Source organism: Bubalus bubalis, chromosome 4 (assembly GCF_019923935.1).
Source record: "Bubalus bubalis isolate 160015118507 breed Murrah chromosome 4, NDDB_SH_1, whole genome shotgun sequence".
NCBI classification, from domain to species: Eukaryota; Metazoa; Chordata; class Mammalia; order Artiodactyla; family Bovidae; genus Bubalus; species Bubalus bubalis.
The window spans coordinates 90,989,314-91,004,665 of record NC_059160.1 but is presented as its reverse complement, the minus strand read 5'-3'; the positions used below and the strand labels follow the sequence as shown (position 1 = coordinate 91,004,665).

At 40.0% G+C, this 15,352-nt stretch overlaps 1 protein-coding gene across 3 annotated transcripts in view; it reads right to left on the bottom strand.

Moving 5' to 3' along the window:
* The window catches only part of DIP2B (disco interacting protein 2 homolog B), a 231,401-nt gene that overhangs the window by 91,145 nt on the left and 124,904 nt on the right, over positions 1–15,352 (bottom strand). For all 3 annotated transcript variants that reach the window (XM_045165461.1, XM_045165462.1, XM_045165463.1), the window contains exon 3: positions 6,345–6,473. In XM_045165461.1, coding sequence (XP_045021396.1) covers positions 6,345–6,473 — 129 coding nt within the window. The remainder of the gene's footprint in view (positions 1–6,344; positions 6,474–15,352) is intronic.

Below are 15,352 nucleotides of genomic sequence, written 5' to 3'. Positions count from 1 at the left end.
CCTCTCTTCTCTGTTGACTATACCTTATACAAAGGTTTCCTGTGTTTTCATCTGTGTTTCTCTAGCACTGAAACTGTGCTCAACTTGTAGGAGGTCTACAACAGATGCTTGCTTAAACTGAACTGAAGTGAATTTATCTTCCTTGGTATGAGGAAGTCTATTAATAAAGAAATAAAATGGTCCTGGTGTGCCAGTGGCAGCCACCTTGGCAAAAGTCGCTGTATCAGAAAACATATTTGGACAGAGAAAGTCAGTTCTCAATTAAGTTGACAGAGGTAGTTACTGCTGCATTTAGCTCCTGGCATTAAGTCAAAAGAATCCACACTTAGAGCAAAAAATGGACATAAGGCTTTAAATATTTTATCCATGGATATCACTTTAAAAACTATCTTTTACATTGTTTTTGCTCCCTCAATCTGCAGTACAAGTCCCAATAAACAAAGCCTTGCCTGAATTTCTCAAAAAAACAAAAATGAAAATCAAAAAGACCCTATCTTTTATAAACTTCCAGTTACAAAATAAATAAGCCATGGGATGGAATGTACAGCATGATAACTATAATTAATAGTACTGGATTGCACATGTGAAAGGTGTTGAGAGAGTAGATCTTAAAAGTCCTCTCAGGGTGAGCGGGAGGCTCAAGAGGGAGGAAACATATGTATACTTACGGCTGATTTACATTGTTATATGGCAGAAACCAACACAATATTTTAAGGCAATTATCCTCCAATTAAAAATAAATTTTTTAAAAAGTCCTCTTATAATAAGCAAAAACAATTTTTTAACTTTGAAAGGTGACAGATGTTATTGAGACCTACTAGGATCATCACTTCACAACACGTACAAATATCAAATCATTATCCTGTATACCTGAAACTAACGTCATATGTCGGTTACACCACAATTTAAAAAATAGAAAACCATCTTTGTTACTTTTTGTTTAAAATTAATACAGATTTTCTTATATGTATATTTTACCATAACAAAAATGGAAAAAATTAATATACATACACATCCCAGAAATAAGCCCACCTCAGTAGCTGGAACAGTTGAAAGTGAAAGTGAAAGTCGCTCAGTCATATTCAACTCTTTGCAATCCCATGGACTGTAGTCCATGGACTTCTCCAGGCTAGAATAGTTGAGTGGGTAGCTGCTCCCTTCTCCAGGGATCTTCCCAATCCAGGGATTGAACCAAGGTCTCCTGCATTGCGGGTGGATTCTTTACCAGCTGAGCCACAAGGGAAGCCCGTAGTTTGGTATATAGTAATTCCAAATTTCTACTCCTGTGTACTTCATAATATCATGTGCTACATACTATCTTGCACTTATTACTTAACAATATATTTTGTACATCTCTCCATATTTGCACAAATAAATCTACCTCATTTTCCTGAGACTTCATAGGATCTTTAAACTAGTTTTCATTAAATTCTACTGTGTGGACCTACTATAACTTATCACTGTATTTATAATGAACTATACTATAACAAACATTTTTGTATATATATTTTTGTGTATATGTGTATGTGCAAATTCCTAGAAGTAGCATTTCTGGGTAAAAGTGTATGAATATTTAAAGTTTAAAAGATAGTGCCAAACTCTTGCACTGCTACTTCCTTAAAAGTAGCAGTAATTTGAAGTAGCTTTATATGGCATTTATATTTTTATACTATTTTAGTGTCTCTGTTTACTTATTTAGTTGAATCAAGATAGACATATTTTACTGAATCTACGGTGCCATCTTATATAAAAGATATTCTCCAGGGTTAAAAAAAAAAAGATATCCTGATTTCAGGTATGCTAAAATGTGAAAAGTGCCCTTCTCATATTAGATGAAACCATGGTTCTTACTGTCTTGGAAAATGAATGACTAATTGCGCATATTGAGAAAAAGCACTTTCTCAACAGAACAGCACAAAAAATGGTCACACTTATTAATTAAAAATACTACACTTCCAAAAGTATTGCTGCATGAGACATAAAACATGTGAGAGCAAACTGCGAAAACTAGGGACTTATTCACATTAGTCAAGCTTTAAAAGGCCCAGGACATTTGGATAATTAATAAATACAGAGCATGTTCTTCTCTGCCATAATGATCTGCAGCATCAGAACACAGAACAAATCAAACCACTCATTTATTTTCTAACATGATAAGCCCTGGCCCCTACACCTGTGTCAAAAAAGAGATGTTCAGTTAGTGTATCAGCAAAGTCTTTTATCGATAAGAACAGGCAGCTCTTGTAACTGGATTTGACTCCTTCAGCCAACATACAATTCATCTTGATCATCTGATAGAGAAATCACTTCCGAAGTTCAGTCCCCAGTGGCTGACTTTGGACATCTCTGCCAGGATCATGGAGAAGGCAATGGCACCCCACTCCAGTACTCTTGCCTGGAAAATCCCATGGATGGAGGAGCCTGGTAGGCTGCAATCCATGGGGTCACAAAGAGTTGGACACGACTGAGCGGACTTCCCTTTCACTTTTCACTTTCATGCATTGGAGAAGGAAATGGCAACCCACTCCAGTGTTCTTGCCTTGAGAATCCCAGGGACGGGGTAGCCTGGTGGGCTGCCGTCTATGGGGTCGCACAGAGTCGGACACGACTGAAGTGACTTAGCAGCAGCAGCAGCCAGGATCATGGGACAGTTGGGTTTCATTTTCCAGCACTAATGTTTGAGCTCAATAAGGTGATACAGCTACTCTTTAAAAAAGTCCTTTTTTTTGTTTTTGTTGTTTTGTTTGAGGTGGCTAACTGCTGAAAAGATTAACATTGAAGAAACTGTCACAATGACTTACCACCCAATCACATTCCATCTCAGAGATTAATTGTATATTTTCTACACTTGGGACCACAAATCGTGTGTGTAGAAAATTGCATCCTGCTTTGATGGGCAGGAAAAGGAGGTACTAAGTAAGTGTATTTGAAACGTCAGACCCTTTTGTCTAAGCACAAAGAATACAATCAGGTCAGAAAATCTAAACTCTGAATAAATGTAAGCTCTTTTACACCATGTCTGAAGCATGAAATACTAAGTTCGATCATGACTAGTTGAAATGTTGTAGGTGTTAATAAGCCTCTACCAAATAAGAGAGGATTTTCACGTTACACTCACTGAAATCAATGTCAAGCCCTTTCTGTGTACTTTAATCTGAATGCTTATAATTTTTCCTAAACATACCCTCCATTCTTAAGTTAATTTTGCATGTGACATGTAAATATAAGCCTTCCTATGAATGGAGTAGCAAAGAGGTGAAGTTCAACTCTGATAAATTTCTATAACTTCTTTGCTCTATTTCTGCGGCTACTGTTCAGTTCAGTTCAGTTCATCTTACTCATGGAAGCCAGAATTTGCACTGTGTGCTGAGTTTTTCTCTACTATTTAGTTAGGCATTTCCTTCTACTTTTAAAAATGTCATTTTCAGCCAAAATTCATGCTTGCAGGTCTCCTCTTTCACGTTCCTCCTCAAAACAGCATTGCAGAACTTTCATTATCTTCAGGGTTTTCAAATCACCTTTGTTCCCCACTTTACCTCCTCTCTGGCCTTCTCAGTACTATTCCCCCCGGCTAAAGTCCCAGTGACACAAATATCCAAAACCCAACTACTGAACCCTCCTCAATACCCCTGCACCTAACCAAGAGTCTCCACAGTCTGCTAACCAGTGTATGATTCAGACTACACTTTCTGATACTGGGTTAAGTCTGAAAGAACTAATAGAAAAGATACTTGGGTTTTAGTGGCTCAGTGGTAAAGAATCCACCTGCAATACAGGAGACACAGGTTTGATCTCTGGGTCGGGAGATCCCTAGGAGAAAGAAATGGCAACCCACTCCAGTATTCTTGCCTGAGAAATCCCCTGGACAGAAGCCCGGCAGGCACAGGCCAGGGGTCTCAAAAGAGTTGCACGTGACTTAGTGCCTAAACAACAAAGGTGAACGTCAGAATTTGACACTACTGAACGAGCTCACAAAAGACTTTTTTCTCCGTGTGATCAGCTTGGACATAGAGTGTAGAGAATCCTCTTTGGGGTTCCTTACTAACTTTTTTGTTAAATGCTGTAAGAACAAGCAAAAAACTTCCCAGCAAGCCTGGGGTGGGTGCTGTAGCGGCTAAAAGCCTTCCAGGCTGGTGAGAACCCACTACTGCAGCACCTGAGCCCCAGCCTCTAAAGGCAACACCGGGTGCTGGGGAACCCAGCTGGGGGCCTGGCGACAAACAGGAGCTCCTGATTAGCTTTTCCAAATCCAGCCTTACCTCCCTCTGATCCGTGCCCTAACTAGTACTACTTTTATACCCTCCTTTCTCCAAAATATGTATTTAACTCTTAACATGTGTTAGGCCCTGTGCAGCTGGCCTAAGCTACTAGAACAAATTACAAATCTGTGTTCCTGCTCTGCTAAAATTCTTCAGTAGTATTCAAGATTCCTCAAGATTTGCCCACTGATTATCTTTCCAGCCTCATCTCCCACCTCTTCCTGGGTCCTTACTTTCTAAGTTTCAGTCATAATTAACTATTTTCAGGTTTACTATCTGATGTTATTTCCCTAACTTTGTCTGCCATGACATGGTTCAGATGTCTTAGTCTCAGAGAAAGCCTCTTGTCAATCAGCCCCAGGTTAGATACAAAGGAAAATTCTGTGTGGCCTGTAATTTCTATTTTCTGACCGAACACTTTTCACTCCTTCCTTCCTTCCAGTGTGTGAAAATACATATCTAATAATATCAGCTCATAAAATAATTGTCCTTTTCCTTGTTTCCTCTAAAGCTGTTTTCATGAGGGTGTGATACACACCCTGTTTTTCAATTCAAGAAAAGGATAAAAAAATAAAAAAAAAAAGGATAAGGTAGCCTTGGTTGGTAACAGCAGGAAAAAAACATCTGGAGAAAGTAAAATAACATTCCAGTTAGTCTTCTGGCTTAATTTTGCTTGTTCTTAAAACACTAACTGTGCTACAGAGACTATCCTATCACAGAGGACAGTAGATGGATGTGGGACGGGCTTACTATGCCACATGCCCTGAGGTCTATGATTCCTTCTGCTTATCAGTGCTGGACGTGGTGTAGCTGGAGTGTGCCCCCACAGCCAGCCACAGCACATCACCTTTTCTTTTACCATGGGTATTTTCTGGGTGAGAAGAAATAAAGTTTATGGGTTTCAGGTCAGGTCAGTTCAGTTCAGTCACTCAGTCATGTCCAACTCTTTGCAACCCCATGGGTTGCCACACACCAGGCTTCCCTGTCCATCACCAAGTCCCAGAACTTGCTCAAACTCATGTCCATCAGTGATGTCATCCAACTATCTCATCCTCTGTAGACCCCTTCTCCTCCCGCCTTCAATTTTTCCCAGTATCAGGGTCTTTTCTAAGGAGTCAGTTCTTTGCATCAGGGGGCCAAAGTATTGGAGTTTTAGCTTCAACATCAGTCCTTCCAAAGAATATTCAGGACTGATTTCCTTTAGGTCTGACTGGTTTGGTTTCTGTGCAGTCCAAGGGACTCTCAAGAATCTTCTTCAACACCACAGTTCAAAACCATCACTCCTTCGGCGCTCAGCTTTCTTTACAGTCCAACTCTCGCATCCATACATGACTACTGGAAAATCATAGCTTTGACTAGACGGACCTTTGTCAGCAAAGTAATGTCTCTGCTTTTTAATATGCTGTCTAGGTTTGTCATAGCTTTTCTTCCAAGGAGCAAGCGTCTTTTAATTTCATGGCTGCAGTCACCATCTGCAGTGATTTTGGAGCCCCCAAAAATAAAGTCTCTCACTGTTTCCCCATCTATTTACCATGAAGTGATGGGACCAGTTGCCATGATCTTCGTTTTTTGAATGTTGAATTTTAAGCCAGCTTTTTCACTTGCTTTCATTTTCATCAAGGGGCTCATCAATTCCTCTTTGCTTTTTTATGGGTTTACCAACATGAAATTTCACTGTTAAGTTTCTGTTCCAGCTCCATAAGTCAAGAGACTAATCAATAGCCCTGAAAAACACAGAAAGACCTGCCTCTTCCAAGAGAGTCTAGTGAGCTTTCCTAGTACCATCTCATGAGACCTCAGCCCTCTGCTTTCTTATTTATTTATTCACACTGCCTTTGTACTTGCCTGGCTCCCCTGATGGCCTTGAGGGCAGAAATGTTTTATTTGGGGCTATAACCCCAGCAAATAAGAGTACCTACTACATCTGGCATGTAATAAGTACTCAACAAATGGCTGATGAATGAATTCATATAGACCTGTTGGCACTTTAAGAGAAAAAAATAAATATCAGGAGCTCTCAGGCTGTACAGTTCACACTACAGTAGGTAAAAACTGTTCCAGCAGTAATTTTCAGTTCCCTCTCACCTGATCGGTATCGTTCATCCCTGGCTCCCCCAGATCGACTTCGATGATACTTAGAAGGAGCGGAAGTTGTAGCTGCAGATGGAGCAGGTGTTTGGTTTCTGTGTTCTTTCTGTACTGATGAATCAGTTTCTAAAAAAGGAAGTTTTGGAAGATGGTTATCAGATAACAATAATAACTAACATTTTCTGAGCACTTTACAGCATTTCCACAACACTGTGAGGTAGGTAATACTACCCATCTACAATAAAGGGTTAGAGAGCTTTAACATACATACGTTAAAAAAAAAAAAAATACAAAGGCATCCAGACTAAAACAAAACAGAACATTATCTTGACAATGTAATTGTCAACAGGTGATGGGAGATATAAGTAGGTGAAAAGGAGAGACTCCACAAACTGGAAAGATGGGGGATACAGTGGGGTGTACATGACCCCCTAATCCTGTACAGTTGCAGAAAACATAGCTTGGGAAGCGTTAGTCTCCCCACCATAAGTTACTTCCAATAAACATGTCATTAAAACAAAACTAGAGTGCTTACTGTGCAAACATAGCTTCAAGTCAAGTCTTACTAGCCCCTCTTCCAACCGGAGGCATCACTGAACTTAACCCTTTCCAGTGCCTGGCCTGTCCCCACATTCTGTCCTCCCAACATTTACTGTTGCTCATCAAGAATATGGGGAAGACTGCAATCCTATTCCTGGGCATATATCTGGAGAAAAACATGATTCAAAAGGATACATGCACCCCAATGTTCATAGCAGCACTGTTTACAATAGCCAAGACATGGAAGCAACCTAATATCCATCAGAAGAGGAACAGCTAAAGAAGATGTGGTACATATATATGATGGCATATTACTCAGCCAATAAAAGGAATAAAATAATGCCATTGCCATTTGCAACACGGATAGACCTAGAGAGTGTCATACTGAAGTCAGACAGAGAAGGAGAAATACCATATGACATCCCTTATATGTGGAGTCAATAAAGAAATGATAACAAATAAACTTATTTACAAAACAGACTCACAGACTTAGAAAACAAACTTACGGCTATTGGGGGAAAGGATGGGAGCTTGGGATGGTCAGGTACACACTGCTACATTCAAAATGGGTAACCAACAAGGACCTGCTGTACAGCACATGGAACTCTGCTTAATGTATGTGCCAGCCTGGATGGGAAGAAGGTTTGGAGGAGAATGGATATTTGTATATGTATGGCTAAGTCCCTTCGCTGTCACCTGAAACTACCACAATATTGTTAATCAACTATACCCAAATACAAAATAAAAAAATATGAGGGGGGATATGGAGAAGAGAAAATAAGTAGGAAAAATAAGCAGGAGAAAAATACTTTGTTCTGATGTTTTACTACCTTTTTTTTTTTCAAATGGTATTAGCTCCCAAGTCATAATTTTTTAAAATTATAGTAAGAATATTTAACATGACATGCAATCTTTTAACAAATTAAGTGTATAATATGGTACTGTAAACTATAGGTATGATGTTACACAGCAACTTCAGAAGTTATTCATCTTGAATAGTTAATACTTTTACCCCCTGAGTAGCAATTCCCCGTTTCCCCCACCCCCCCGGCCTCTGGCAACCACCATTCTACTCTCTGCTTCTACGAGTTTGACTATTTTTATTCTTTGTTCTTCTGTGATTCACTAAGTCTCATGTCCTCCAGGTTCATCCATGTTGTCATATATTATAGAATTTTCTTATTTTGAGCTGTATTTTAAGTTTCTTCAGTAGCATTTAGCTGTGCCCAGAAAGGTACCAGTCATAGCAAACACCCTCTTCCAACAACACAAGACCCTACACGTGGACATCACCAGATGCTCAACACCGAAATCAGACTGATTCTATTCTTTGCAGCCAAAGATGGAGAAGCTCTATACAGTCAGCAAAAACAAGACCGGGAGCTGACTGTGGCTCAGATCATGAACTCCTTATTGCCAAATTCAGACTTAAATTGAAGAAAGTAGGGAAAACCACTAAACCATTCAGGTATGACCTAAATCAAATTCCTTATGCTTATACAGTGGAAGTGAGAAATAGATTTAAGGGCCTAGATCTGATAGATAGAGTGCCTGATGAACTATGGAATGAGGTTCGTGACATTGTACAGGAGACAGGGATCAAGACCATCCCCATGGAAAAGAAATGCAAAAACGCAAAATGGCTGTCCGGGGAGGCCTTACAAATAGCTGTGAAAAGAAGAGAAGCAAAAAACAAAGGAGAAAAGAAAAGATACAAGCATCTGAATGCAGAGTTCCAAAGAATAGCAAGGAGAGATAAGAAGCCTTCCTCAGCGAGCAATGCAAAGAAATAAAGGAAAACAACAGAATGGGAAAGACTAGAGATCTCTTCAAGAAAATCAGAGATACCAAGGGGACATTTCATGCAAAGATGGGCTCGATAAAGGACAGAAATGGTATGGACCTAACAGAAGCAGAAGATATTAAGAAGAGGTGGCAAGAATACACAGAAGAACTGTACAAAAAAGATCTTCACGACACAGATAATCACGATAGTGTGATCACTCACCTAGAGCCAGACATCCTGGAATGTGAAGTCCAGTGGGCCTTAGAAAGCATCACTATGAACAAAGCTAGCGGAGGTGATGGAATTCCAGTTGAGCTATTTCAAATCCTGGGAGATGATGTTGTGAAAGTGCTGCACTCAATATGACAGCAAATCTGGAAAACTCAGCAGTGGCCACAGGACTGGAAAAGGGCACTTTTCATTCCAATCCCAAAGGCAACACCAAAGAATGTTCAAACTACTGCACAATTGCACTCATCTCACATGCTAGTAATGCTCAAAATTCTCCAAGCCAGGCTTCAGCAATACATGAACTGTGAACTTCCTGATGTTCAAGCTGGTTTGAGAAAAGGCAGAGGAACCAGAGATCAAATTGCCAACATCCGCTGGATCATGGAAAAAGCAAGAGAGTTCCAGAAAAACATCTATTTCTGCTTTATTGACTATGCCAAAGCCTTTGACTGTGTGGATCACAATAAACTGTGGAAAATTCTGAAAGAGATGGGAATACCAGACCACCTGACCTGCCTCTTGAGAAACCTGTATGCAGGTCAGGAAGCAACAGTTCGAACTGGACATGGAACAACAGACTGGTTGCAAATAGGAAAAGGAGTACGTCAAGGCTGTATACTGTCACCCTGCTTATTTAACTTATATGCAGAGTACATCATGAGAAACGCTGGACTGGAGGAAGCACAAGCTGGAATCAAGATTGCAGGGAGAAATATCAATCACCTCAGATATGCAGATGACACCACCCTTATGGCAGAAAGTGAAGAAAAACTAATGAGCCTCTTGATGAAAGTGAAAGAGGAGAGTGAAAAAGCTGGCTTAAAGCTCAACATTCAGAAAACTAAGATCATGGCAACCGGTCCCATCACTTCATGGCAAATAGATGGGGAAACAGTGGAAACAATGTCAGACTTTATTTTTTTGGGCTCCAAAATCACTGCAGATGGTGATTGCAGCCATGAAATTAAAAGACGCTTACTCCTTGGAAGAAAAGTTATGACCAACCTAGATAGCATATTGAAAAGCATAACGCATATATATGGAATTTAGAAAGATGGTAGCAATAACCCTGTGTACGAGACAGCAAAAGAGACACTGATGTATAGAACAGTCTTTTGGACTCTGTGGGAGAGGGAGAGGGTGGGAAGATTTGGGAGAATGGCATTGAAACATGTAAAATATCATGTATGAAATGAGTTGCCAGTCCAGGTTCGATGCACGATACTGGATGCTTGGGGCTGGTGCACTGGGACGACCCGGAGGGATGGAATGGGGAGGGAGGAGGGAGGAGGGTTCAGGATGGGGAACACATGTATACCTCTGGCGGATTCATTTTGATATTTGGCAAATCTAATACAGTTATGTTAAGTTTAAAAATAAAATAAAATTTAAAAAAAAAAAAAATCAAAAAAAAAAAATGAAAAGCAAAGACATTACTTTGCCAACAAAGGTCCATCTAGTCAAGGCTGTGGTTTTTCCAGTGGTCATGTATGGATGTGAAAGTTGGACTGTGAAGAAAGCTGAGCGCGGAAGAATTGATGCTTTTGAACTGTGGTGTTGGAGAAGACTCTTGAGAGTCCTTTGGACTGCAAGGAGATCCAACCAATCCATTCTAAAGGAGATCAGTCCTGAGTGTTCTTTGGAAGGACTGATGCTAAAGCTGAAACTCCAATACTATGGCCACCTCATGCAAAGAGTTGACTCCCTGGAAAAGACTCTGATGCTGGGATCGATTGGGGGCAGGAGCAGAAGGGGACAGCAGAGGATGAGATGGCTGGATGGCATCACTGACTCGATGGACAGGAGTTTGGGTGAACTCTGGGAGTTGGTGATGGAGAGGGAGGCCTGGCGTGCTGAAATTCATGGGGTCGCAAAGAGTCAGATACGACTGAGCAACTGAACTAAACTTAGGAAGGTGTCACCTATCCAGACAACAGCTAAGAATTGGCTTATGAAGCCAAAATATAAAAAAGCAGACTGAAAGCACAGTGTTCTGGGGAATGCAAGCATCAGCTCTACGAACCTCAGTAAAGGCTGAGGGGAATCACAGTGCTATTGGAACTGAGACATGTAATGACAAAGTCATATTGATTTTCAAAACTGGTCTGAGTGCTGGACAAGCCGTGTATAAGAACTTTAGTCCACAGTTTCAGCTGAGCTCTGCATCCCATGTGATTGAAGCCATCTTGGACCTTTCAGACCTGGTGAAAATCACTTAGTGACTCCAGGTGGCACCATGTGGCCCATAAGAATCACTCAACTGAGCCCTGCCCAAATTCCTGATCCACAAAGTCATAATATATAATAAAAAAGGCTTCCATTATTTTTCATATACTGCTTTTAAGAAGACAAGAAACTGTATATTTCAGGGTGCTCTCTATATTAAAGTGCTTTTATGGACCTTTAAACATTCATTTTCCTAGTACCAGAGATTTTTATTATAAAAATTGCATATTATCTGAGCAGAACAAATTTAAAAACTGAGACTTAAATGTAATGTCTGGGGTTGTAAATCAAGTTTTAATATTTTTAGGTTTTAATTTTGTAATCAATCTAAATCTTCTTGATAATCCACTTCACAGAAGACTTGTACTGATTTTTGATATATTCATACCTTATGTCATTTGTTAGGTTTATTTCTCTAGAATAGGGATCAACAAACCATAGCCCATGTCTGTTTTCATATAAACAGTTTTACCAGAACATAACTACACACATCTGTTAACATATTGCCTATGCGAAGGCAGAGATAAATTACTGTGACAGAGACTATGGTCCTCAAAGTCTACAATATTTACTATCTGGCCCTTTACAGAAAAGGTTTCCTAGCTCCAGTCTATAATAATAAATGCTACATTTAAGTGTTTGCTTTCTGCTAGGCACTGTGCATTTAGAAGTTCACACATTTGATCTTATTTATTCCTCACATCAACCCTACAAAGGAAGAACTATCACTATCAACTTTTTACAGAAAAGAAACAGTGATATGGATTATTTTATCCAAAGTCACAAAGTCAGAGGATGGAAGAGCCAGAATTCAAACCCAAGTCTAACTCCACTGGTTCTCCTAAGAGGAAAGCAATCAGAATTAATAACTTAGTATCAGTTCAGGTCAGTTCAGTTGCTCAGTCATGTCCAGCTCTTTGCAACCCTATGAACGGCAGCACGCCAGGCCTCCCTGTCCATCACCAACTCCCAGAGTTTACCCAAACTCATGTCCATTGAGTTGGTGATGACATCCAACCATCTCATCCTCTGTTGTCCCCTCCTTCTCCTGCCCTCAATCTTTCCCAGTGTCAGGGTCTTTTCAAATGAGTCAGCTCTTCGCATCAGGTGGCCAAAGTACTGAAGTTTCAGCTTCAACATCAGTCCTTCCAAAGAACATCCAGGACTGATTTCCTTTAGAATGGACTGGTTGGATCGCCTTGCAGTCCAAGGGACCCTCAAGAGTCTTCTCCAACACCACAGTTCAAAAGCATCAATTTTTCGGCACTCAGCTTTCTTTATAGTCCAACTGTCACATCCATACATGACTACTGGAAAAACCACAGCCTTGACTACAGACCTTTGTTGACAAAGTAATGTCTCTGCTTTTTAATATGCTGTCTAGGTTGGTCATAACTTTCCCTCCGAGAAGTAAGCGTCTTTTAATTTCATGGCTGCAATTACCATCTGCAGTGATTTTGGAGCTCCCAAAAATAAAGACAGCCACTGTTTCCACTGTTTCCCCGTAATTTAGTATAGGATTTACAGTCAGGAGTTAAGAGAACATGTTTTGTCCTTTGTTTTTTTTTTTTAAATCACCTGCCTTCATGTAAAAGATTCTGCAAAAAGCCCCTCCCTCCAAAAATAAAGTTTTCAACCATTCACTACAGAAATTATTTAAAACATATTTCAATTAACTTTAGAGAATAAAAATAGAAAGGGGCTATTTTTATTTGTATGGTCAGATGATATATATAGGAAGGAAATCAGATTAGCACACATGAGCTACTTTGCCTGTAAACATGTACAGAGAAAATGGTGCACCTCATGCGAAGAGTTGACTCATTGGAAAAGACTCTGATGCTGGGAGGGATTGGGGGCAGGAGGAGAAGGGGACGACAGAGGATGAGATGGCTGGATGGCATCCCTGACTCGATGGACATAAGTCTGAGTGAACTCCGGGAGATGGTGATGGACAGGGAGGCCTGGCGTGCTGCGATTCATGGGGTAGCAAAGAGTCGAACATGACTGAGCGACTGAACTGAACTGAATTTAAAACACGACCTTTGCATTACTTTTTGGAGGTACAGTGAATATATAACTGAATTACCTATCACTAATTTCTTTTTAATTAAATAAGCAGATTTGCTGCTGCTGTTGCTGCTGCTAAGTTGCTTCAGTCGTGTCCGACTCTGTGCGACCCCATAGATGGCAGCCTACCAGGCTCCTCCGTCCATGGGATTTTCCAGGCAAGAGTACTGGAGTGGGGTGCCACTGCCTTCTCCGAGCGCATTTGTTAGGATAAACCAAACTACCCTGCTAAGAAACATGGCACCTTCAAATTAGATAACTAATAATCCAAAGGATGAAAAGCAGGAATATGGATTCTCGTTTCACAAAGGATGCTAACACACAATTGATATACCTTTTCCGATTCCTCTCTCATTATGCTTTTACTTTGTATTTTTCAATGTAATTAATTAGGAAAAAGAAGATAATGTGGATTAAATAAAAATTTTTTACCAAGAAATGATCTGGAGGTGAGAAGGGAAGTGAGAGTTGCTATTTGAGGAAGAACTAGAGAGAATGAACATTTCCACTGAGGATTATCTAGAGATTATCATACATCAAACCACAAGGAAATGTAATACAAATACAGACATTTGATGAGAATTGAGTCAGGTGACACTTAGCCAAGAGATCTGCGGAAACTGGTACCCCCCCCCCCAAAAAAAAGCCTCACGACACACTATTCACCAATTCACCAAGCAACATTAGTATGATGCTCGGCAAAGTTTAGCTCAGTCTCCTTAGGAATTTAGTCTTCCAAATGGACGAGGTCTCTTTTGGGTCTAAAATCATGACAGACATTTCGAGGTAGCTTGTCAGAAGTGAAACCAAAACGTTGACTTGCAGTTTCAATAAGTGGCTGACAAGTTGGTTCAGTGAGCATTCCTCGGGTGCGGAACACACGATGCCACTAAGATAGAGATTTCTGACAGAACAAGTGAAAAGAGAGGTCGCTCAGTCGTGTCCGACTCTTTGCGACCCCATAGACTGTAGCCCACCAGGCTCCTCCATCCATGGAATTTTCTAGGCAAGAGTACTGGAATGGGTTGCCATTTTCCTTCTCCAGGGGATCTTCCTGACTTTGACTCAAATGTGTAACACACTTGCTTCAAGTTCGAGAGAGGTGATATAAAAAACCAAAAGAATAAAAATTAATTCCTAGGAACTCAATCACTTTAAGTGTAATGTGGGAGCTTAATAATGAAACTCTGCAGCTTATCTTTTTGAATGTGAATAATCACTCTCCAAGTTATTATAAATTTTATCTTCTAAAAACTATTTCCATGAAGTTTTTTTTTTTAAACATAAAGATTTCCAGATAGAATTCATTTGTGCATTGAAAAAATGGAAAGCAAATAAAATAAAATGTCAGTGGTAATTATCTCAGGGCAATGAGACTGGATGTTTTATTTTCCCATAGGCTTTACTGGGTTTCTATAATTTAGAAAAGTTCTCTTTTTCAGTATATAAAAATAACATATGTTCATTATAGAACATCAAGATAACAGTTAAGTGTAAAGAAAAAAATAAAAATGACACTGGATTTTCTTAATTTGAAGGTCATACCACAGAGAGCAGATTCTTACCAAAATAAGTTAAAATAATATCCAGTTTTCAGCTTCCTAGATAAATTACAACACTGTGAGCAGAATTTTTCCAACCTTCTAAAACCAACTGTCTCCTTTTCCTTTGCCCCAAAGCAACCGGTAATTCAGTGCATATCTGAAGGTGAGAGGGAGGAAACTCTGTCCTGGTTGGATTAAACAATTTTTGGATGGCTTACTTGCGTCCTTAGCTCACTTGCCAGGGCAACAATGCACCACGGAAGGAAAGCAGGAAACATGGACCACCAGTCTCCTGAAAGAGGAGGAGGGATCTGGGGGCACAGGGGCCCAGCCAGGCATTATCTAATAGCACGCCCAGCATCAGCTGGGCAGGCAAGATGCTGCTTAAAGATGACCATGCCCTGGCCATGGTTTCACACTCCAACCCCATCTCAGGAATCACCTGGGGCCCCAAAGCAGAGCTTTCTATAGTTTGAATAAGATGTGCACTATTTCACTACCACAGTAAGAAGCTGAAAAAAAGCAAAGATGGAATTAACTACAAATATCAACATGATATGTATTAAATGCCATGAAAAGTGAAAAACTATGCAGACATATAAAAGGAT